The 23,958-nt window shown below is 37.6% G+C and overlaps 1 protein-coding gene and 1 long non-coding RNA gene across 2 annotated transcripts; both read right to left on the bottom strand.

Annotated features, from left to right (window-relative positions):
- Positions 1-5,034: 5,034 nt before the first annotated feature.
- LOC128283752 (uncharacterized) lies at positions 5,035-6,284 on the bottom strand. Its single transcript, XR_008274162.1, has 2 exons — positions 6,221-6,284; positions 5,035-5,405 (listed from the first exon to the last, which is right to left on the bottom strand). It is a non-coding gene; the product is annotated as an uncharacterized LOC128283752 (long non-coding RNA).
- Positions 6,285-8,937: 2,653 nt separating this feature from the next.
- Positions 8,938-10,740, bottom strand: LOC108465895 (gibberellin-regulated protein 13). Its single transcript, XM_017766279.2, has 4 exons — positions 10,553-10,740; positions 10,219-10,293; positions 9,420-9,453; positions 8,938-9,269 (listed from the first exon to the last, which is right to left on the bottom strand). Exons 1-4 carry the CDS (start codon positions 10,619-10,621, stop codon positions 9,088-9,090), a joined length of 360 nt encoding a protein of 119 aa, XP_017621768.1. The 5' UTR covers positions 10,622-10,740; the 3' UTR covers positions 8,938-9,087.
- Positions 10,741-23,958: the final 13,218 nt, after the last annotated feature.

The following is a 23,958-nucleotide window of genomic DNA, read 5'->3' as shown; positions in this document are numbered from 1 at the left end:
GGTTTGGATATCGCTCTTTCATAGAGTTCTCGGTCTCCCAAGTAGCTTCTTCTATCCCGTGCTTGAGCCATAACACTTTCACTAGCGGAACCCGCTTGTTTCGCAACTCTTTCACTTCTCGCGATAGGATACGAATCGGTTCTTCCTCATAACTCATATTAGCTTGAATTTCAATTTCGATGGACTAATCACGTCACGATGGATCGGATCTATAGCGTCAAGCATTGAAACATGAAAGACATCATGAACCTTTTTGAGTTCGGGGGCAAAATAAAACGATATGCCACCGGACCGACTCGCTCGGATATCTCATATGGCCCAATGAACCTCGGGCTCAACTCGCCTTACGGTACGAACTCGAGTATCTTTTTCCAAGGCGATACCTTGAGAAACACTTTATCACCCACGATACTCGATATCCTTACGCTTCAGATCCGCGTCACGACTTCGACGATCGGAGGCTATCTTCGACTTTCACGGATTACTTTCACTTTCATTCAGCATCTCTAATCAAATCCACCCGAAAATCTTGCTTTCACCGAGCTCATCCAAAACAATGGTGTACGGCATTTACGACCGTACAAGGCCTCGTAGGGTGCCATCTTAATACTTGATTGAAAGTCGTTGTTGTAAGCGAATTCAATCAACGGCAAATACCGCTTCCCATGAACCACTAAACTCGAGGACGCAACATCTTAACATATCCTCAAGTATCTGAATTATCCGCCGGATTGACCATCGGTTTGGGGGTGAAAGGCGGTGCTGAAATGCAACTTGGTACCCAAAGCTTCTTGCAACTTTTTCCAAAATCGTGAGGTAAATCTCGGATCTCTATCCGACACGATGGAAATAGGCACCCGTGTAATCTCACAATCGAGAAACGTACAATTCGGCTAATTTGTCCATTGAAAAATCCGTGCGTCGGGGACAAAGTGGGCCGACTTAGTCAATCTATCTACCACGACCCAAACCGCATCCTTCTTACTTGTCGACAATGGCGGTCCGGATACAAAGTCCATTGTGACTCGATCCCATTTCCACTCGGGTATCGTGATTGGTGAAGTAATCTCAAGGCACCGATGTTCCGCTTTCACTTGTTGACATATTAAACATCTCGAAACAAAGTCGTAGATGTCTCGCTTCATACCATGCCACCAAAACCGACGCTTTCAAATCATTGTACATCTTCGTACTCCCCGGGTGGATTGCCATTCGGCTACAATGGGCTTCATTCAAAATTATCGAAATGAGTTCAATTCTTTGGAACACACAGACGACTTTTGAACCTCAAACAATCGTCATCATCGATTTGAAATTCGAGTCCTTGTTCGCACACACTCACCGTTTTGCGCCAACTCGTCGTCGACTTTCCGAGCTTCTCGAATTTGATGTATCAACAATGGTTTGGCTTTCAATTCAGCTACTAATACACTATCGGATCGAATGCACAAGTGCACGCTCATCGCCGAAGCGAATAATGATTTACGACTCAAGGCATCCGCAACCACATTCGCCTTTCCCGTAATAGTCAATGATCAGCTCATAATCCTTTAACACTCGAGCCAACGTCTTTGTCGCAGATTTAAGTCTCTTTGGGTCATCAAATATTTGAGACTTTTGTGATCCGAGTACACATGGCACCTTTCACCAAATAAGTAATGTCGCCAAATCTTTAAGGCGAATACGATGGCGGCCAATTCAAGATCATGGGTCGGATAATTTTTCTCGTGTGGCTTTAATTGCCTCGACGATAGGCCACAACTCGACCTTCTTGCATCAATACACAACCTAATCCAAGTAGGGAGGCGTCGCTATAGATGACAAACTCTTTGCGGACTCGGGTTGCACTAGAATTGGGGCTTCATCAAATAAGTTTTCGATTGATCGAAACTTTTTGGCATTTCTCCGTCCATTCGAACTTAACATCCTTTTGGAGTAAGCCGTCATCGGCGTGGCTATCGTTGAGAAGCCTTTACAAATCGTCGGTAATAACCTAAGAAGCCCCAAAAAGCTCCGAACCTCGAATATTTCTGAGGCTTCCAATTAAGTATGGCTGAAATTTTATTCGAATCGACTCGAATACCCGATCAGATACCACATGACCCAAGAAGCTAACCTCTCTTAACCGTAACTCACACTTGCTGAACTTAGCATATAATTGCTTATCCGTAAGATTTGCAAAGACTAACCGCAGTGTTCAAAGATGTTCGGTCTCATTTCTTGAATAGACCAAGATGTCATCAATGAACACGACTACTAATCGATCCAAATATGGTCTCGAAGATCCGATTCATTAAATCCATAAATACCGCAGGGCATTAGTGAGCCCAAACGGCATCACTAGGAACTCATAGTGACCATATCTTGTTCAAGGCGCCTTGGGTACGTCCGAATCTCGGATTCGCAATTGATAATAGCCCGATCTCAAATCTATTTTCGAGAACACCGAGGCTCCTTTCAGCTTGATCGAACAAGTCATCGATACGTGGTAACGGATATTTGTTCTTTATCGCCGCTTTATTAAGTCGACGATAGTCGATCTGCACGTACCGCATGGTTCCATCCTTATTTTTCACAAACAACACCGGCGCACCCAAGGCGAACAACTCGGACGAGCAAAACCTCTATCCACCAATTCTTGCAACTGAGCTTTCAACTCCTTTAATTCCATTGGTGCCATACGATACGGAGCTATCGAAATTGGAGTGGTACCGGTACCAATTCGATGCCAAATTCTATTTCCGAATAGGTGGTAAACCCGCAATTCTTCGGGAAAACATCCGGTATTCACAAACCACGGGCACAGATTCGGTTTTTTTCGATTCCTTGTCATCGAAAGCACGTCGCAAGGTACGCTTCGCACCCTTTTCTTACATATTTCGGGCTAAGGTTCTTGGATGCTAAGGTTTCACATATATATGAATGAGTAGAACCAGGTCAATCAAAGCAATCACATTTGTATTGAAAAGAGTGAAAGTACCGTAATGACATCCGGAGAGGCAGCATCCTCGCGTGCGCGTATGGCATAAGTCCTAGCAGAGCACGAGCCTCGAGATCGATGGTAGCATCTCTAGATCCTCTCGACCGCCAACGACATTGCCCATATTTCTAGGTGGCCTACCTCGGCGATGGTAGCACCGGGTTTCCACTCGACTTACATTCTGCTCATGCATCCTCGGGCAATCCTTCATAAAGTGGTCGGCCGACCCACACTTATAGCGAGAGCGATCACGAAACCAACAGCTCCCGAATGCCATTTGCCACAATGTGGACACTCCGCCCTCTCTCGGCGATCATTTCCACCACTGGGGATCGAAGTAACTCGTGTGGTCACAGGGGTCGATTATGTCCTCGTCTAGAAAAGCCCGAACGCTCTAGACCGGCTCGCATCATCTCGAAATCTCTTTGATGCTTGTTGAAGAGACTTTCCGAGGACCTCTTTCGAATTCTCCGCCCAACATCAGCTTTTTGTTTCTCCTTTCTAAGCTCTTCGGCTTTACAAGCTCGCTCAACAAGTACTACTGAACTCTCGTATCTCGAGAATGCCAACGAACATCCTTATATCATCATTCAGCCCATCCTCGAAGCGTTTACACATAATGGCTTGGACGAAATGCATTCTCGCGCATCGGCTAAGCCTCACAAATTTTCATTCGTAGTCGAATCGACATAGAACCTTGCTTAAGGTCAAGGAATTCCTTCGCTTTTGGTCGATGAATCTCGGTGATATACTTTTTTGAACTCGGTTTGAAAGAATTCCCAAGTCACTTGCTCTCTAGGTACCACGTAAGTCGAGTACTCCAGCAATAGTAGGCGGACTCACGTAGCAAGCGGATGGTACACTTTAAGCACTCATCGGGTGTACAGGATAGCTCATCGAGCACCGGATAGTGTTATCCAACCAAAATTCAGCTCGCTTCGGCATCATCATCATCCGTAGCCTTAAATTCAGTGGCCCCATGTTTTCGAATCCTATCGATCGGGGCTTACTTGACCTTATTTGGTCAGTCACGGAGGTATTGTAGGTCTGGGGTTGCATTTGTCGGGAATGGAGGTTGTGGAACAGCCGTGTTAGTTCGAATGTATTGATTAAACCATTCGTTCATCACACTATAAAAGGCTTGCCTAGCCTCGTCATTCGGATTGCTGGCCATAGGTTGAGAGTCCGCCGGCGCTGTCCCTTGTGCGGGAGCAGGCGGCACACTCTCCACATCATCAGCTATCGCTCGGTTGGGATCGGGATCCATTGCTATAAACAAACACAAAGTCAAATTGTCAGAAATCACCACACTATCGAGTCATCATTTAATGGCATGTATAGCTAGACCCCAAACACATCACGGTAGTCCTAGAATCGACTAAACCGTGGCTCTGATACCAATAAAATTGTAACACCCCGAACCCGAGACCATCGCCGGTGTCGGACACGAGGGGTTAACAAGCCAAGTTCACATGTTTTGCCCACCAATTTGACATTTCCAGTCAGGCTGGAAGACTGCGTCACCGTCGCCTTAAAAATCATATCTCGAGTTTCAAAACTCGGAAACTGGTTTCGTAAATTTTCCCTGAATTTAGACTCATATATCCATCCATGGATTTATTTCTAGAATTTTTGGTTGGGCCAATTGGTACAGTTTATTAGTTAAAGTCACCCATGTTACAGGGATCGACTGCTCTGACCTTCGTGCGGTATAACTTGAATATCTCTCTGTACAGGGCTTTAATGCTGGTGCCGTTTGTTTCTAATGAAACTAGACTCAAAATGGAATCTGTAAATATAAGGTATGTCTCCTAATTCTTTCTGGATAATTTATAGTAAATTTTTAAAGTTGCGACAGGGGACCCAGAAACCGTTCTGGCCCTGTTTCACAATAGCTTCAATATCTCTTAACATGTAACTCCTATGACCATTTCGCTTCTTCCATATGAAAATAGACTCATCAAGGTTCATTTACATAGCTTATTCAATATTTAATACCATTCCTACAATTTTTGGTGATTTTTCACATTCACGTCACTGCAGCTGGCAGCATCTGTTTTAAGGTAGGTCTTATCTATTTTGTAGTCTCCATCAACCAACTAGTCTTGCCATACATAGGTTCACATATGATCATTTTAACCATACCAATGGCTGATCATGTGACCAACACTCCCATTTCCAATCCACAATCACATCATGACACCATATATATACATTCAAACCACAAATAGTCTAAGTTCATGCTTCCTTTTACGAGCCATTTTCGCATGGTATACATATACATCGCCACATTTTTAAACCAACAAGGGTAGTCCTATACATGCCATTTCAAAGTTCAACCAAAATTTATACCAAAATAGAGGCGTTGATAGTGTGGATGACTTCGACTTTATTGATCCCGAATCCGATTGCTATCGAGCGAAATCTATAAAACAGAGAGCCAAAGTAACGGGGTAAGCATTTTTCGCTTAGTAAGTCTCAAGGAATATAATCAGCTTTAATTAAAGCAATACATTCACATAACCAAATGCATCATTTCATTAATGCACATTCACATAATCATACTTACTTCACCATCCCAACTCTTATGTTCATACACAAATAACGGCATCATTAAGGCCGATAACTCGTTCCATCATAGGAGCGGATATTCATACGCTCTTACTCCTAGCGCGCAAAGCACACACCGCACTTACCTTGTCATTGGGAAATTTCACAAGTGCATTAGCTGAAATTTTCCAGCAAGCTTATAATTTTCAAATCACATACCTTCGAGTTTAACCGGATGTCGCTACTCGTTCAATCGCCTTCGACATAGCCCGGTTATGGTAACCCGCACCAAGGCCTCACGGGACTTAACCCGATATCACGATTTGCACAAATGCCTTCGGGTCTTAGCCCGGATTTAACAACTTGCACGAATGCCTTCGGGTCTTAGCCCGGATATAGCTACTAGCACAATTACCTTCGGGTCTTAACCCGGTTATAATTTCCAGCATAATTGTCTTGGTCTTAGCCGGATATCATTCAATTTCTCATGCACACATACATCAATAATCATTGGACATACATATTTCATTTTCGTTACTAAGGCTCAAACACAATTTTAATCACTAGCATAATCGCCTTCGGGACTTAGCCCGGGTATTATTCGAACACTCATACACACATAAATCAATAATCAATACATCCATATTTCATTCCACATAATTCAAGTAAGGTCACTTCTTGAGGACTTACCTCGGATGTTGTCGAACGGCTTTTATGGCTATTCGATCACTTTTTCCTTCCCCTCGTCCAATTGTGGCCCTCTTAGCTCTTGAGCTAATTCAAACAAATTCAATTTATTAAAACCTCATTGTGCTAGCTTATGGCCGAATATGACAAGGAGTTTAAATGGTCATATGGCCACTCTTTAGCTTGAATACACAATGGTCATGCACATTTTATACTACATCAAGCAATTCAATACAATTTATTCGAGCATCAAGGAAAAGCTAAGGCCTTCAATAGGCTACCCAAGGCGAATATTCATGTACATGTTGAGGCCAATTATGCACTTAATACCTCACAAAAACAGCATGCATTTTACTAGTTAATGCTTTGCATATTGTAGCTCAAAACTTATAATATAGCATCAAGCACTCATATGTGTGCTAGGCGAATGTGCTTGCAATTTCACAATCATTCTTCAACATCTTCTTCTTTAAACAACCATATTCATCACTTAGTTCATAACCAAAACATCATGTGCAAACATATATATACATATATGAGCATGGCGAATTTCAAGGTGTCCATAGCCATCCAAAACACAAATTTTAACTAACATGCAAGAAGCATGAACCATGCTCATGAATGCATCATGGCGAATATGACAATCATGCCCTTTTCAACTTCAATCATGATTAAACAAAAGAAAACTCAAAATCTTACTCAAAAGTAGACAATCCATCATTGCATGCATCATCATCAAGCTTCACACTTAGCATGCAATGGCTTTATCACCATAACAACTTTGGCCAAATACCATTTCCATGGCATAACAAAGATTTGAGCCATGGCTATCATGCACATCAAGTTAGCAACCAAAACATGCATGAAACTCCTAACACAACCTCATACATACCTTAATCTTGATGCAAACTTAGCCAAATCTCCTTCTAGATCTCTTCCAAACCAAGCATGAAGCAAAATCCTCCTTCTTCCTTAGTTTTGGCTCAAAGAAAGGATGAACAAAATTTTTCTTTTTTCTCTACAACTCACGGCAATGGGGGGAATACCACACTCACACACATTTTTTTTTCATTCTTTTCTTACCCATACACCTTTGTTTATTATTTCTCCCTAATGCACCAACAAAACATGTTTCATGACATGTTTTGCCCATCCTCTCTTGCCATGGCTGGCCACTTCATGTTGGGGGAAATTTGACATGCAAATCCTTTATTTTTGCATGCATGAGCAACTAGTCATCACACATTTCCCCATCATACTTTCAAAGTTCACTACTAGGTCCTTTCTAGTGAAATTCGCATTTATAACACTAAATCGAAACATCAAAAATGTCACACACAAATTAACACATATCATAGGCATCAAAATAAATTTTAAATTATTTTTATGCCTCGGTTTTGTGGTCCCGAAACCACATTCCGACTAGGGTCAATTTTGGGCTGTCACAATTTGAGTCATACTTTATTTAATAACTAAAGCCCAATAAACCTTAACCAAATTAGAACACTTTTAATTTGGGCTAATCTTTTATGATAGTAAATAAAAACATGTAATTACTATTATTATATATATAGTGTTCATATTTTCCAACATCTTACGTTGAAGATTGGATAAGGAATTTATATTCCTTTGGTTCACCTCAAACTATTATCTTATTACCATCTTCTTTTGAAATCTAATTCATCATCCCATCCATGTACAAATAGGCTTCATCATCATTTATCCAGATAACCCAAACCTCAAAATTAAAACTTACAACCTAGAATCCTAGAATTAAAACTTTTTTAAAATACCTAATCAGATCCCAAAATCAAAGTTATTTGTTGCCACAAGGGAGGTAAGGTCTGTTGTGGTTGCTGACGCATTTGGTAGGTTGGCAACTAGAATCTTAGTTGCCAGAAAGAAGTTTCCTTGTACAGTTTTCCCTTCTCTCTCTAACCTACCTTAAAAGTTAATCCCTTTCAATTTTTATTCAATCGATCATTCCTCCTATCATGGTTGAAAGTTTGAAAAAGATTGCTCATATCAGGGAGTGATGGTTCATGTCAACAGCGGAGATGGTAATGGAGTTTTTTTTATAGAAGAAGGAAGTAACAAAGAGCTAAGAAAAAGAGAGAAAGATGGGAAACAAAAGAAGGGAAGAAAGAAATGAGAAAAGAGAACGTGAAAAAAAATGGAAGGATAAATAAATTAAAAAGAAAATAGGAAAATGAAAATGAAAAGGAAAGGAAAAATTAAAAATATATATTTTCTAATTATATAATAATATATTATAGAAATTTCAAAATATTATTATTTTGAATTTTATATATATTATTTTTATTCAATTTTTTTATTTTTATCTTTTGAAGTTATTTTATATAAATGATGATGTTCCATTGCTTATGTGTGACTTTTTTTACCACGTGTCACTTGGGGATTGAGCAATGTCATCATTGACTATAGTTATCCATTGGAAGTATTAATTTAAAAAAAATAATTAATTTAGGTGTCACTTCTAACAAGAAAAAAGTTTCGGTGTAAAAATAAGAAAAATAATATAATTTAAACCATTAAGCCTGTGAAACATTTAGAATCCTTTGTAAAAGGTAAATGTTTAAAAGGCATGACCGAGCAATTAGCTTGATGATAGACAACAAACAAGCATAACCATTAGTCTAATCATATCCCGTACAAAATGCTGATAGGGCGTTGCATTCGTAATCTCAGAAGAACTACTATGGTTCAACCGCTGCAACTTCATATAAAAAAATTAATAATCTGAAACTTAAGAGCCAGTTGAAATCTACTGGAAATTGTATGTGGAAAATGTAGTTAACACGATATAAATATAAAGCAAAATATTTAACGTAATTTGATATCTAACAAGATTAAGGGCACTTGGGTCCTCCTCTCTTGGTCTTCCAATTGTTGTAGCAAGGGCAGACTTGCTTGTTTCCGTAAGTGCCTGGCGGCACACACAAGCACTTGGCGCAGCACTTGTTGCAGAAGAATAGGCATGGCTTCTTGTATTGCGTGTTTGAACATCTTTCACCGCAGCGAGGTCCACACTCTGCATATATTTCGATGTTGCATTGCATTGTATTTGAAACCCAATCAAATTGAAATTATGAAAAAGCTACTGACTCTTGCAAATAAATTAATTTGATTCCAAATTCATTATAATTCTTTAATATTGGACTAGAAGAGCTTGTATTTTCACCTTGTGGAAGAAGGCTGCCTTGAGTGATTCCATGCTGAAAAAGCCACAGCGAAAGAGAATTACAAAATATTGGGAAAAAGCATAAAGGACAACTCAATGGAGATGAGTTTGAGACATCGATAATAATGGTTCAATTTGGATCAACGTCGGAAAAAATTGTGATTAATATAACATTATTCCGGTTAACAAAACAAAAATGTGAGTTGTTCTGGTTTCTAAAAAAATTAAACTTAAATTGAACCAAAATTTACTGGTTTAAATCTTATTAGTTTTCTTAAAGAAAGAAAAAAATTTGTATAGTATTTTAAAATTGTTATTTTTACTGATTTGAATATAAAATATTTATTTTATATTATAAAAAGAAACAGTTTTGGTCAAGCGGAACTAATTGTGTTCCATATAAAAACGAATCAAATAATAGTTACCCTATATTTTTAAATTTATGTTAATTATATTTATTTTTGAATTACAATAATAAGATAAAACTCGAACAACAAACGTGACTAGTACAACTTGAACCTAAATCATATCTATCGCGTTGAACACCCTTAACCATAGACCATCACATAGAATTCTAATTATTATTTATTTTATGTCTAACTATTTTAACATATATGTTGAATGAAAATTTTTTTCTAATGCTATTAGACTAGTATCAAAGTGTCATTAATTAACAACTAAAGTTTATTCAAAATTAATAAAACTAATCTGAATGTAATTGAACACTGTAAAACTCAGATTTTTCATTTTACAGTTTAGTTTCTCAGCAATATCCATTCTCATTAAAATATTAAATTACCATTGTAAAGTTGCCGGGTGGCTGGGCCTGCGGAGCTGGTGCCTCACGACTCATTTCATGGCTGCTGCTAGCTGCCTGCGGCGGGTATTGGCCATATATACATCATATTCATTTATAAAATTAAAATATTATCATGATACGTTAGTAGTTTATAATTTTATAAATCGTTAACAAGCTACATAATAATACGTCATTTAAAAATAAATCTATGTGATTTCAGTTTTCATAATATGTTATCATTCAGTTTGCTAATATAAAATTAAAAACTAACGATATATCAACTATAAATTTGAATGAAAAAAGAAGCAAAAATTAAATTGGGTGTGAAACTCACATTATTCTCTGCTAGTAAAAGTAACATGACACCAAGAAAGAGCATCACAATGGTTGGCTTCCAAGGCATTGGCTTTTAGTAATATGCAACGGAACGCAATAGCTAGAATGAAAAGATAATGGACAGAGAAATTGTGGGTGAAGTGAAGGCTGTTAGACCTTTGATTGAAGGGGATATTTATAGGCAGTTCGAAACTCCCCCATGTGGTCGAGGATTTGGAGAATTTTAGTGTTTTGTCTTATTCATCAAAAAGGGTCCGAAGTGATGTCATAGTTTGAGACTGCAGTACATTAGCAAAGCCCAACGTGAATGCCTTCGCGATTCCTAAAGCTCAATTATAGATCTGCCCTTTGCATACTATACATATACCCATTTTCTGAACGTTAGAATTGTACGACCAATTATATTACATATATCTTTTCGTATGTAGTATTTAGTTTCCTCTTTTCATTATGTTAATTTAGGAAAAAGTATTATTTTAATCTTTGAAATTGTTAATCTTTTTATCATAGATTTTTATTTTTATTTTCATATTAGTATCAAAATTTGATAAATTTTTCAATTCGATTCTTCGATTTGGATTCTATTGAAATATGATGATGTGACACAATAAGATTGTGCAATGTCATTACTTGAAATTCTTTAAAAATATAAATAATGTGTAATTTATTTATAATTTGTTAATATTTTTATATTTTATATAAATTTTCTAAAATTTTAGCTAATGATATGCAAAAACTTAAAGCATCGATCATCACACCTTAACAAATCAAGTTTAGGGACAAATTGAAAAATAAATATCAAGTTTCGAGAATAACGTGTACCAAAAATAGGTTCAAGGACCAAGTAGAAAAAAGTTATCAAATTCAAGGACTAAATGTTGGTTTATCCCTAATAAATTAGGGTGTGTTAGACACCAAAAAGTAATTGAATGAAATTACACTCTTGTAATTGCTGTAGTAGTTACTACGCTCTCTTGTAATAATAATGAATTCTAATTTCTAGACATGTTTGATTCACAGAGTAACTATATTGTAAGTCCAAATATCATGTTTGATAGTATAAACTGCAATTACACAACTATATAATTTTAAATTCTAAAAAATCAATTATTATAAATATTATCAACAATGCTTGAGGAAATTATATAAACAAGTAACAAAATCTAAAATTAAATAATTGTTCATAATATGTTAGTTCAAAAATATTCGATTATAATATTACTATTAAAATTAACAAGAAAAATATGCATTCTATGTGATTTAATTAATCTAAGCATTTTTCTATCTCGAATATTAAATATATACTGATTATTATTATTTATTGAATCTTAACAAAATATAAATAATTAATAATAAATACTATGTAATTAGTTAAAATTAATATATAGAATTATATATGATCATCATTTACATCAAATCTATAAAACACGAATAAAAACATGACAAATATATTAAGATTGGCAAGCCCAACTTCGATTCCCAACCATGTGAACCAAGAGCATATATGAATACGACCAGAGAGCTACCCTCGCATGTGAACTCACATGTCTGTCTCTCTCTATCTGGTTTTGTGTGATAAAATGGGGTCCCAATGTCCCAACAAACACAAACTAAAACAACAGAGAAGATTAAAAGAAAGAAACAATGGAAGAAACTACACTCCTACGCGTAGACAAGATCAACTTGTGACTCCTCACTGTTTGTTTGTCGTTTGTTCTTTGATTTTCGGCCAAATTTCTTAGACTCTATCCTATTCTCGTGAACTATTTGCTGCTGCTACTTGGTCTTATGTGGTTCATATATATTTCATATTGGAAATTGAAGAAAGAGAAGTAAATCAGCTCCCTCTGTCTCAGCCGGCGATTCGTGGCATGAATACAAAGGCACGACTGGGTTCCGATAGGATACCAACATAATAACATTGTAATTTTTAAAAAATAAAGACATACATACAGAATGACACCACTAAAAAAAACATTTTATATATTTTTATATTTAAAAACTCAATATATAAATTAACTTATTGATACTTACAATTTTAACTTTATCTAAAATCCAAATATTTTTACTTTTAGCCGAACTACAATCTCACTTCGTTAAAACTCAATTCCAATTTACATTTAAATTGGATTTAAATATTAGTGACAAACCCAATTTGTAGTATTAGTTAATACATGAGAGCTAAATTTGAAATTAGGTTGACTTAATATATTCCATTTTCCACTTAAGTAATATCATGCTAGTGTTATGAGGCTAAAACTTTAGTATGATAAATCGTGCGGCCCTAGGTAATTTATTTACTTCAAATTCGCTTAAGTTAGTTTAACTCTTGAAAAGTGAGAATTCTCCTGGAAATTTTCTAAGGCACCGAAAATAAAGCAAATGAGGAAAAACTTGGAAAGTCACAAAAAAGCAATGCATGCCAAGTGTTTGAGTAAGTTCTCTCAAATATATTCTTTAACTAAAAAATGGAATGATTACAAATGAGGGGGAAGATCACTACTTATAGTTTAGTTACCCCAGATCCAATAATACATATTGAATTAAATCAACGATTGAGATTAGTGTCTATCTACAAGATGAGAGTCCTAGGGGGTTTAAACTCTATACATATTTATCACTTATGATTTACAATAATTGCCATGGTAACTTCAGTTTTACTGGAGTGTTTCACTGGGCCACCAAGGCTTCAAGTAAATGGACTTCTCCACGTGTTCCACAAATCACCCAATTCAAGTGAGTCAAATGAGCACCATTTAATCAGTTAACCTTCGTTGGACACTTTGTGTGCATTTGTCACGGGCTTTGATATGTGGCTTGTGACATTCTCCTCCACCCATTCTTGCGATGCCATCACCACGTCCTTAAAATGACATTAGTTTGACTTGTCTCGAAACTGTATCAATGTCGCAGTCGATTCCCAACTAGTCTCTCTATCGGGTAGTTCTTGTCGGATCTGGTGCCCTAAGTGAAATGTTTTCGTCTATGTACACTTGTAATTTTTTTTAATAGATTGGTTAATAAAATTATTCATGAATTATATTAATATTCTTTGTATAATGTCATCATATAGTTTTTGCATGTAAAGCAAAATAAAAATAAATATTTGCTCACTAATAATTGTCTAATGTTTAACTAATACTAAATAGTATTATATGGTCGGATTGTAATACGAAAGGACAACTTATGTTAGTAGATGAACCTAAACATGTCCTTAGTCTAATTCAAAATGAGCAAACTGATTGAAAGACTAATATATCATCTATCAAGTCCAATTGGGGAGATGCCTTGTCTTAGACATCGGAGTGGATGACTCCAAGAAGATAAAGACATAAATGTCACTAACTAGATTGATAGTACATCAAACTGGACCCAAGAAGAATAGATCCTAAATCCGTTTATAGATTTATTGACTTCTGACATTCAAAGTGTGACATACCTTAATCCTGAGTGGATGACAAACTATGTAAGTGTGACTTGTATACTTTGATGTAAGTAAAAGCCTTAGTTCAAATAGATAAGGAACCGAAAGCTAGTTCGTTGGGTATACGACTTCTATAAGAGGTAGCGTCATTCACAATACTGGAAATCATAGTCCAAGATATGGGCAAATGATATCCTCTCATTAGCATTACATGGTTGATGATTAGTAAACGTGGCCACGAGTCGTTCGTCTTGTGATGAATGACTTGATTACTATTTGATAGTAATTAACATTTCATTAAGGAAGATGTAATGGTTACCATGAGATATAATATGATCATATTGGGAAAAACGAATTTATCCCAAAGGGATTAAGGATATCCTATGAGGGTAATGCACTTATGACAAGGTTATTGGATGAGCACTAATCGATTTGCTTTCGTTATGATATGCCATTAGGGAGAGCTCGGTCACGATGTTATAGTGAAATGACTTTGTGACTAAATGAATTTATAATTAATAGACAAAAAATTGAATCTTAATTGTAAATCATATAAGCCCTAATCCATATGTCAATTCTGTCTTTCCACTAGATCATTCAAACTAGAAATGAATTGCATGTTGAATCAAATGAACATAAATGGATAAAAATGGAAATGTTAGAGAAATGAGAAGTATTTGGAATTGAATGTGGTTCTCTAAATGCAAATGACCTATAAATGAATTTATAGTTTTTGAATAAAGTGAAGTTTGAAATAAAAATAAATTATTTGGTCATAGTAAATCCATTGAATATAAAAATATTAAATACATTTTCTAATAGATTCTTTAACACTAAAGTCGTCATAATTTTAAAAGAATTAGAATTGGGTTGAGAAAATTATTTAATTGGAAAATTAATTAATTTAAATTAATTTGATATGTTTATTTTAGGAAGTAGAAAAACAAATATCGGGTTGGATCGAATTATAGAGTACTGAGTTAAAAGTCTAAGAAGTATTTATAATTGGACCCGATATAGTAGAGGCCCAAAAGCCCCTCATGTTTAAAGAGGGATGAAAAATCGTAGTTTGTTTAACTAGGATTGTCACCTCACCTAATCCTAGTTAAACTAGGAGTTTGTTTTTTTATTGAAATAGACTTATACAGTTCAACAAGGGGTTTCCTTCTTCTCTTTATAAATAGATGACATCGATTAGGCGAATTACAGAATTTTAAGATATTGTTACTCTGCCTGAAAATATTGAGATTTTATTCTCTAAGTATTAGTTTTATTTTTCGGAATAACAATTCTGTCGATTTCTATTGATAGAGTTTTTGCTTTCACACTGAAAGTAAAATAAACTATTTTTGGTTTTGTGTTTGATTTGAATTGTTCAGGTCTATACTTGAAGTAATTCATGGTATAAGAATAGTGGAGAAAGTTGTTTGGTTGAAACCCGGGAACGACAATGATCCATCTAGCCAAAGGCATAGGTGCAGTTTCGTTAAAGGGTTTATTGCTATAAATATAAAAAATTGACTCGATTTCCAAAATTTTTATTTTTTGTTTGCATTAAAACCATTTTTAAACCGATTTTTTCCCACAATTAGTATTAGAATGCCAGGTTGTGCTAGGTTTATAGTATAATCTGAGATTGAAATTTTCTTTCTTCTTCATGTGATTAATTTTGATAAGATGTGACGTTCTTATAATTGTATGCATGTTTAGGGAATGTAGAACCCTTGTTAAATTGTAGAGATTTATTTCAAATAGAAAAATAACTTCCTAGTCCAACTAGGAGAGGGAAAGGGGCTAATAGGGTGTGGTTCCCTAAATATGTATTATGATGAGGATTCGAGCCTCTCATTGTATTTAGGTCCAATTATATGTGTTTTTTGGGGCTTTTAACTCAGCACTTTATAATTTAATCCAATCGAAGATATAAATTTACATTATGACAGCCTTAATGTGACCCTAGTCGGAAAGTGGTTTTGGGACCACAAAACCGAGTCATAAAAATAATTAATTGCTATATTCTATGCTTATTATATGTGTACATGAGTATGTGGAAGTTTCATTCTCTAATTTTGCCAATTGCATGAGAAATTATTAAATAGGGATCAATATGAGACATGGTGAAATATGATAGGCTAATTTTAAATGGCTTGTTAATGCATGATGACACAAGGGTGGACTTGCATGTCAAATTCCCAATTCCTTTATAGTTGCCGCCAAGATGGATTGTTGATGGGCAATATATATGTTAATTAGATATTATAATAAGAAATTGGGTTATTGGAGATAAAATATTGTTAGTAAAGAAGGTAAATATGAAAAAATGAAGGAATGCTCATCTTTCTTCTCCATTGCCGTGACTTGAGGGAGGAAGAAGAAAGGAATTCTTTTGTTCATGATTCGCTTGGATGATGCTTAGGAAGAGGTAAGCACTTTGAAATTCTTGGAAATTTAGGTATAAATAAGGTGATTAGTTCAAGTTCTACTCATTCCATGGATTAAGTTTGGTTGTTTGGAGGTTTGATATTCGGCCAAGTAGTTTGAAGCTCTTGGTACATATACTTTTTCTTGAAGGTTGAAATTGGTTTGTTCATAAGGGGGGTACCGAATGGGGTCATTGAAGGGTTTTAATGAAAAAAATGTGTGGCTTGGGTTTATGACATTCGGTTAAGGAATATTGTGTGTTAGCAAGGTTGGTTTAATATGTATATGTAAATCACTTTGTATTTGATGATTAGAAAAAAATAATAAATAGGGGGAAATAAATGAAGTAAGCTCGGTAACACCTCGTACTCGATTTTCGGTAACGGTCACGGGATTGGGGTGTTACATTTGATTGGTATCAGAGCTATGGTTTAGTCGGTTCTAGGACTACCATAGCACGTATGAGTCTAGCTATACATGCCTTAATGTTAATGTTTAAATGTGTGATGACTTCTGACGGTTAAAATTTTTGTTTTGATTAGTAAATGGATCCCTGTAGAGAGAACCTTAGTGGATGATGTTGAAAGTGTAGCGGCTGCTCTGCACAATGGACGCCTTTGTTGAACCTCACCATCTGCGAATAATCAAGGTGAGGGGCTAAACAAGCCTTCTTTACCATGATGAATGAGTGGGTCGCGCAATATGCCCGAACCAATCCGGCTGTCCAACAATTCCAATTTGAATAATCCACCCAAGAGCCCGTAATTCCATCGATTCTTGATCCCGTGAGGCCGAGTAAGCCACCAGAGACTTGATTAGGAAGCGCAGGTCTGAGGAGTTCAGGCCATAATTACCGATGATGCCGAAAGGGCCGAGTTACGGCTTGATAACACCATTCGGTGTTTGATGAATTGTCATGCACACCGATGAATGTCTAAAGTGTGCTATATCCTTGTTGCGGGACTCACCTACTATTGGTGGAGGACCTTGATTTCCATAGTCCCAAACGAACGAGTTACTTGGGATTTCTTTCAAACGAATTTCAAAGAAGTATATTAGTCAACGGTTCATCGATAAAAACGTAAGGAATTCTTGGAACTCAAGCAAGGCCAGTATGACAAGATCTCTGAATCTGAACATGAGTTCGTAAGACTCGATCGGTATGCCCGAGAGTGTGTGGCCGATGGGGTTGCTATGTGCAAAAGATTTGAAGAAGGATTGAATGAAGATTTAAAGCTACTAGTGGGTATTTTGGAGATAAAGGAGTTCGTAACACTAGTCGAACGAGCCTGCAAGGTAGAAGAACTTGGAAAGGAGAAGAAGAAGGCTGAATTTGAAGCTAGAGACTATCGTAAAAGATCGATGGGTAAAGCTCCGTTCTCAGCTGTAAAGAAGTTCAGGGAGGACACTAGTAAGTCGAGGACGACTGCGGGAATTTCCATCAGAGCACGACCATCGACGGACTCCCGAGCTACTTCAGTAGCTAGTGTGGGCAATAATCGTCAAGAGAAACCTGAATGCCCCCAATGTGGAAGACGACACCTAGGTGAATGTTGGGGTAAGTCTACTAACAGGGCCTGTTATGGATGCGGTTCGAAGGACCACTTCATTAGAGATTGCACGGAGCTTGATGAGAAGAATAAGATGCAAGGTGCAAGACCTAGTGGAGTGACAGCTAGAGGTAGACCACCGAGAATTTTAGGAGGTAGGGGTGGTAGTCGAGAGGGCCTCGATACATTGCTCGAGCCGAGACCGTACTCTGCTAGAGCATATGCCATTCACAAGACGAGAGGAGGCATCCTCCCCTGACGTCATCACTGGTACTTTCATTCTCTTTGATACTAATGTGATTGCATTGATTGACCTTGGCTCTACTCATTCATATGTATGTGAAACCTTAGCATCTAGTAAGACTCTACCTGTGAGTCTACTGAGTTCGTAATTCGAGTGTCAAACCCTTTGGGTCAATACGTACTTGTTGATAAAGTGTGTAAGAGATGCCCTTTAATAATCCGAGAATCTGCTTTTCCTACCGATTTGATGCTTTTACCGCTTGACGAATTTGATGTCATTCTTGGTATGGATTGGTTGATCGTACATGATGCAAGGTGAACGCAAAAGAAAACCATCGATTTGAGGAGTACACATGATGAGGTAGTCCGAGTTGAGTCTACCGATTTGAAGGGGTGCCGCGATAATATCTTCAATGACCGCCGAGATATGTGAAAAGGGTGTGAAACATACCTTGCGTATGTATTTGATAGCAAAGAGATGGAAAGGAAACTTGAATCGATACCGATGGTTTGTAAGTATTCGGATGTTTTTCCGAGGAGTTACCGGGTTGCCACCGGTTCGAGAGGTGGAATTCAAAGATCGAGATTGTACCGTACCACGCCAATCTCAATAGCCCCGTATCGTATGGCATTAACTGAATTAAAGGAATTGAAAGTTCAATTGCAAGAATTGATGGATAGAGGTTTCGCTCGACCGAGTTTTTCTCCATGGGGCGCACCCATATTGTTTGTGAAAAAGAAGGATGGAACCATGAGATTGTGCATCGACTATCGTCAGTTGAATAAAGTGACCATAAAGAATAAATACCCATTGCCACGTATTGATGATTTATTTGATCAATTAAAGGAGCCTCGGATTTTCCAAGATAGATTTGAGATCCGGTTATTATCGGTTGAGGTTCGAGACTAAGGACATACCCAAAACCGCTTTTAGAACGAGGTACGGTCACTCTGAATTCTTAGTGATGCCGTTTGGGCTCACTAATGCCCTCGCGGTATTTATGGATTTAATGAATCGAGTATTCAGGCCATACTTGGATCGATTTGTGGTTGTGTTTATTGATGATATTTTAGTTTATTCACAAGGTGAAGCCGAACACGCCGAGCATTTGAGGTTAGTATTACAGATTTTGCGAGACAAGCAGTTATACGTAAAATTCAAGAAATTTGAATTTTGGTTGAAAGAGGTTAGCTTTTTGGGGCACGTGGTGTCCGCGATCGGTGTTAGAGTGGATCCGAACAAAATTTCGCCATACTCGATTGGAAACCTCCGAGGAATGTTACTTGAAGTTAGGAGCTTTTGGGACTTGCGGATACTACCGACGGTTTGTAAGGGTTTCTCGATGATAGCTGCACGTTGACGAAACTACTCCAAAAGATGTTGAGTTTGAATGGACGAAAACCGTCGAAGAGTTTCGATCGACTAAAGACCTGTTTAACCGAAGCTCCAGTGTTAGTACAACCGGAGTCCGGCAAAGAGTTTGTCATTTATAGTGATGCATCCTTACTTGGGCTAGGTTGTGTGTCGATGCAAGAAGGTCAAGTTGTGGCTTACGCGTCGAGACAATTAAAGCCGCATGAGAGAAACTATCCGACCCATGATCTTGAATTGGCGGCCATAGTATTCGCCCTGAAAGTATGGCGGCATTACTTGTTTGGGGAAAGGTGTCATATTTATTCGGACCACAAAAGTCTTAAATATTTGATGACTCAAAGAGATCTAAATCTGCGACAAAGACGTTGGCTTGAGTTGTTGAAAGACTATGAACTTGTCATTGATTATCACCCGGGGAAGGCTAACGTGGTGGCCGATGCTTTGAGTCGTAAAGCACTGTTTGCTTTGAGAGCGATGGATGCTCACCTATCCGTTTCGCCCGATGAGGTGCTAGTAGTTGAATTAAAGGCCAAACCATTATTGATTCATCAAATACTTCAATCCCAGAAAGTCGACGCTGAATTGGTCGCTAAACGAGCTGAATGTGCCTCGAATGAGGAATCGGAGTTTCGGATTGACAACAATGATTGCTTGACGTTCAAGGGTCGATTATGTGTTCCAAGAAATTCGGAACTTATTTCGATGATTTTGAATGAGGCTCATAGTGGCCGAATGTCTATCCATCCGGGTAGTACTAAAATGTACAACGATCTGAAACATCAATTTTGGTGGCCGGGTATGAAACGAGACATTTCTGAATTTGTTTCAAGGTGTTTGATATGTCAACAAGTAAAAACGGAACATCAAGTGCCATCGGGATTACTTCAGCCAATCATGATACCCGAATGGAAATGGGATCGAGTGACAATGGACTTTGTATCTGGGTTTCCTTTGACTCAGAGTAAGAAAGACTCGGTGCGGGTTATTGTTGATAGATTGACCAAGTCTCGCTCATTTTATCCTGTCTGCATGATTTTTCGCTCGATAAATTGGCGAATTATACATCTCCCAAATTGTTCGATTGCATGGGGTACCTATTTCTATCGTGTCGGATAGAGACCCAAGATTTACATCGCGATTTTGGAAAAAGTTACAAGAAGCGTTGGGTACTAAGATGCATTTTAGCACCGCATTTCATCCCAGATCGATGGCCAATCTGAACGAATAATTCGGATACTCGAGGATATGTTGAGATGTTGCGTCTTAGAGTTTTGTGGTTCATGGGAAAGATATTTTCCTTTGATTGAATTCGCTACAACAATAGCTTTCAATCAAGCATTAAGATGGCACCTTACGAGGCCTTATACGGTCGTAAATGCCGTACCCATTATTTTGGACCGAACTTAGTGAAAGTAAAATTTTGGGGTTGATTTGATTAAGGATCTTTGAGCGAAAGTTCGAGTAATTCGTGAAAGTTTGAAAGCCGCTTCGGATCGTCAAAAGTCGTATGCGGATTCGAAAAGAAAAGATATTGAAAATCAGGTTGGAGACAAAGTATTTCTCAAAGTTTCATCCTGGAAGAAGGTGCTTAGATTTGGTCGTAAGGGCAAACTAAGTCCGAGGTTCATCGGTCCGCATGAAGTATCCGAACGAGTTGGGCCAGTCGCATACCGGTTAATTTTACCTCCTGAGCTTGAAAAGATTCACAACGTTTTCCATGTCTCGATGCTTCGACGATATAGGTCCGACCCGTCGCACGTAATCACTCCATCTGAGATCGAGATTCAGCCTAACTTGAGTTATGAAGAAGAACCGATTCGCATTTTGATGCGTGAAGTAAAAGAGTTGCGAAATAAGAAAATCCCATTAGTGAAGGTGTTGTGGCATAAACACAGAATTGAAGAAGCCACTTGGGAACTTGAGGACTCTATGAAGGATCGATATCCAAAATTGTTCACCGGTAAGATTTTCGGGGACGAAAATTTCTTATGTGGGGGAGAGTTGTGACAGCCCTAATGTGACCCTAGTCGGAAAGTGGTTTCGGGACCACAAAACTGAGTCATAAAAATAATTAATTGCTATATTCTATGCTTATTATGTGTGTACATGAGTATGTGGAAGTTTCATTCTCTAATTTTGCCAATTGCATGAGAAATTATTAAATAGGGATCAATATGAGACATGGTGAAATATGATAGGCTAATTTTAAATGGCTTGTTAATGCATGATGACACAAGGGTGGACTTGCATGTCAAATTCCCCAATTCCTTTGTAGTGGCCGGCCAAGATGGATTGTTGATGGGCAATATATATGTTAATTAGATATTATAATAAGAAATTGGGTTATTGGAGATAAAATATTGTTAGTAAAAGAAGATAAAAATGAAAAAAATGAAGGAATGCTCATCTTTCTTCTCCATTGCCGTGACTTGAGGGAAGAAGAAGAAAGGAATTCTTTTGTTCATGATTCGGCTTTGTAACACCCCGAACCCGAGACCGTTGCCGGTGTTGGACACGAGGGGTTAACAAGCCAAAACCACTTATGGCACCGACCAATTTGACATTCCAGGCAAGCTGGAAAACTGCGTTGCTGTCGCCTTAAAAAGTATATCTCGAGTTTCACAACTCGGAAACTGATTCCGTAAATTTTCCATGAATCTAGACTCATATATCCATCCATGGATTTATTTCTAGAATTTTTGGTCGGGCCAATTGGTACAGTTTATTAGTTAAAGTCACCCATGTTACAGGGGTCGACTACACTGACCTTCGCGTGTTACAACTTGAATATCTCTCTGTACAGGGTTTCAATACTGATTCCGTTTGTTTCTAATGAAACTAGACTCAAAAAGGAATCTGAAAATATTAGGCATGACTTCTAATTCATTCTGGATAATTTATGGTAAATTTTCAAAGTCGCGACAGGGGACCCAGAAACCGTTCTGGCCCTGTCTCACGATAACTTTAATATCTCTTAACACGTAACTCCTATGACCGTTTCGTTTCTTCCATATGAAAGTAGACTCATCAAGGTTAATTTACATAATTCTTTCACTATTTAATACTATCCCAACAATTTTGGTGATTTTCACATTCCCGTCACTGCAGCTGGCAGCACCTGTTTTAAGGTAGGTCTTACCTATTTTGTAGTCTCCATGAACCAACTAGTCTTGCCATACATAGGTTCACCTATGACCATTTTAGCCATTCAATGGCTGATCATGTGACCAACACTCCCATTTCCAATCCATAATCACATCATGAAACCATATATATATATACAAATCACAAATGGTCTAAGTTCAGTACTTTACTTCTACGAGCCATTTTCGCATGGCCGTACACATGTACATCATAACACATTTGAACCAACAAGGGTAGTCCTATACATGCCATTTCAAAGTTCAACCAAAATTATACCAAAATGGAGGCTTTGATAGTGTGGATGACTTCGACTTCAATGATCCCGTATCCGATCGCTAACTAACAAAATCTATAAAACAGAGAGCCAAAGCAACGGGGTAAGCATTTTATGCTTAGTAAGTCTCAAGCAATAAAATCAGCTTTAACTAAAGCATTACATTCACATAGCCAAATGAATCATTTCATTAATACACATTCACATAATCATACTTACTTCACACTTCATCATTGTATACTTTCACAAGATATCAACCAATTCAATAGCTAAAAATTAGTTAGTCGATTGAACGAATGTTACTCAAACATATCGACTTTTCCAATGCACATATAAACATACCTTATCCTTTGGGCTTCTCGAGCGTACTAATTAAATTTATTACAGCAACCAACGCTCACCTTCAGCCCAAGCTTCTTTGGAATACAACCGGATATGACCACATGCTCGAATGCCTTGGGTCTTAGCCGGATAGAATGACTTGCAAAATGCCTTGGTATTAGCCCGGATTTAACAACTTGCACGAATGCCTTGGTCTTAGCCGGATAGAACGACTTGCACAAATGCCTTGGTATTAGCCCGGATTTAACAACTTGCACGAATTCCTTGGTCTTAGCCCGGATGTAGTCACTAGCACAATTGCCTTCGGTCTTAACCGGATATAATTACTAGCATAAATGTCTTGGGACTTAGCCCGGATATCATTCAATTGCTCATGCACACATATACATCAATAATCATTACACATCCATATTTCATTTTCGTTACTAAGGCTCAAACACAAACATATCACTAGCATAATCGCCTTGATTTAGCCCGGTATCATTCAAATACTCATACACACATAAATCAATAATCATTACACATCCATATTTCATTTCACATAATTGAGTAGGGTCATTTCTTGAGGACTTACCTCGGATGTTGTCGAACGGCTTCAACGGCTATTCGATCACTTTTCCTTCCCTTATCC

Source organism: Gossypium arboreum, chromosome 2, assembly GCF_025698485.1.
Source record: "Gossypium arboreum isolate Shixiya-1 chromosome 2, ASM2569848v2, whole genome shotgun sequence".
Lineage (NCBI taxonomy): Eukaryota > Viridiplantae > Streptophyta > Magnoliopsida > Malvales > Malvaceae > Gossypium > Gossypium arboreum.
This window is presented reverse-complemented; position numbering and strand designations above follow the sequence as displayed.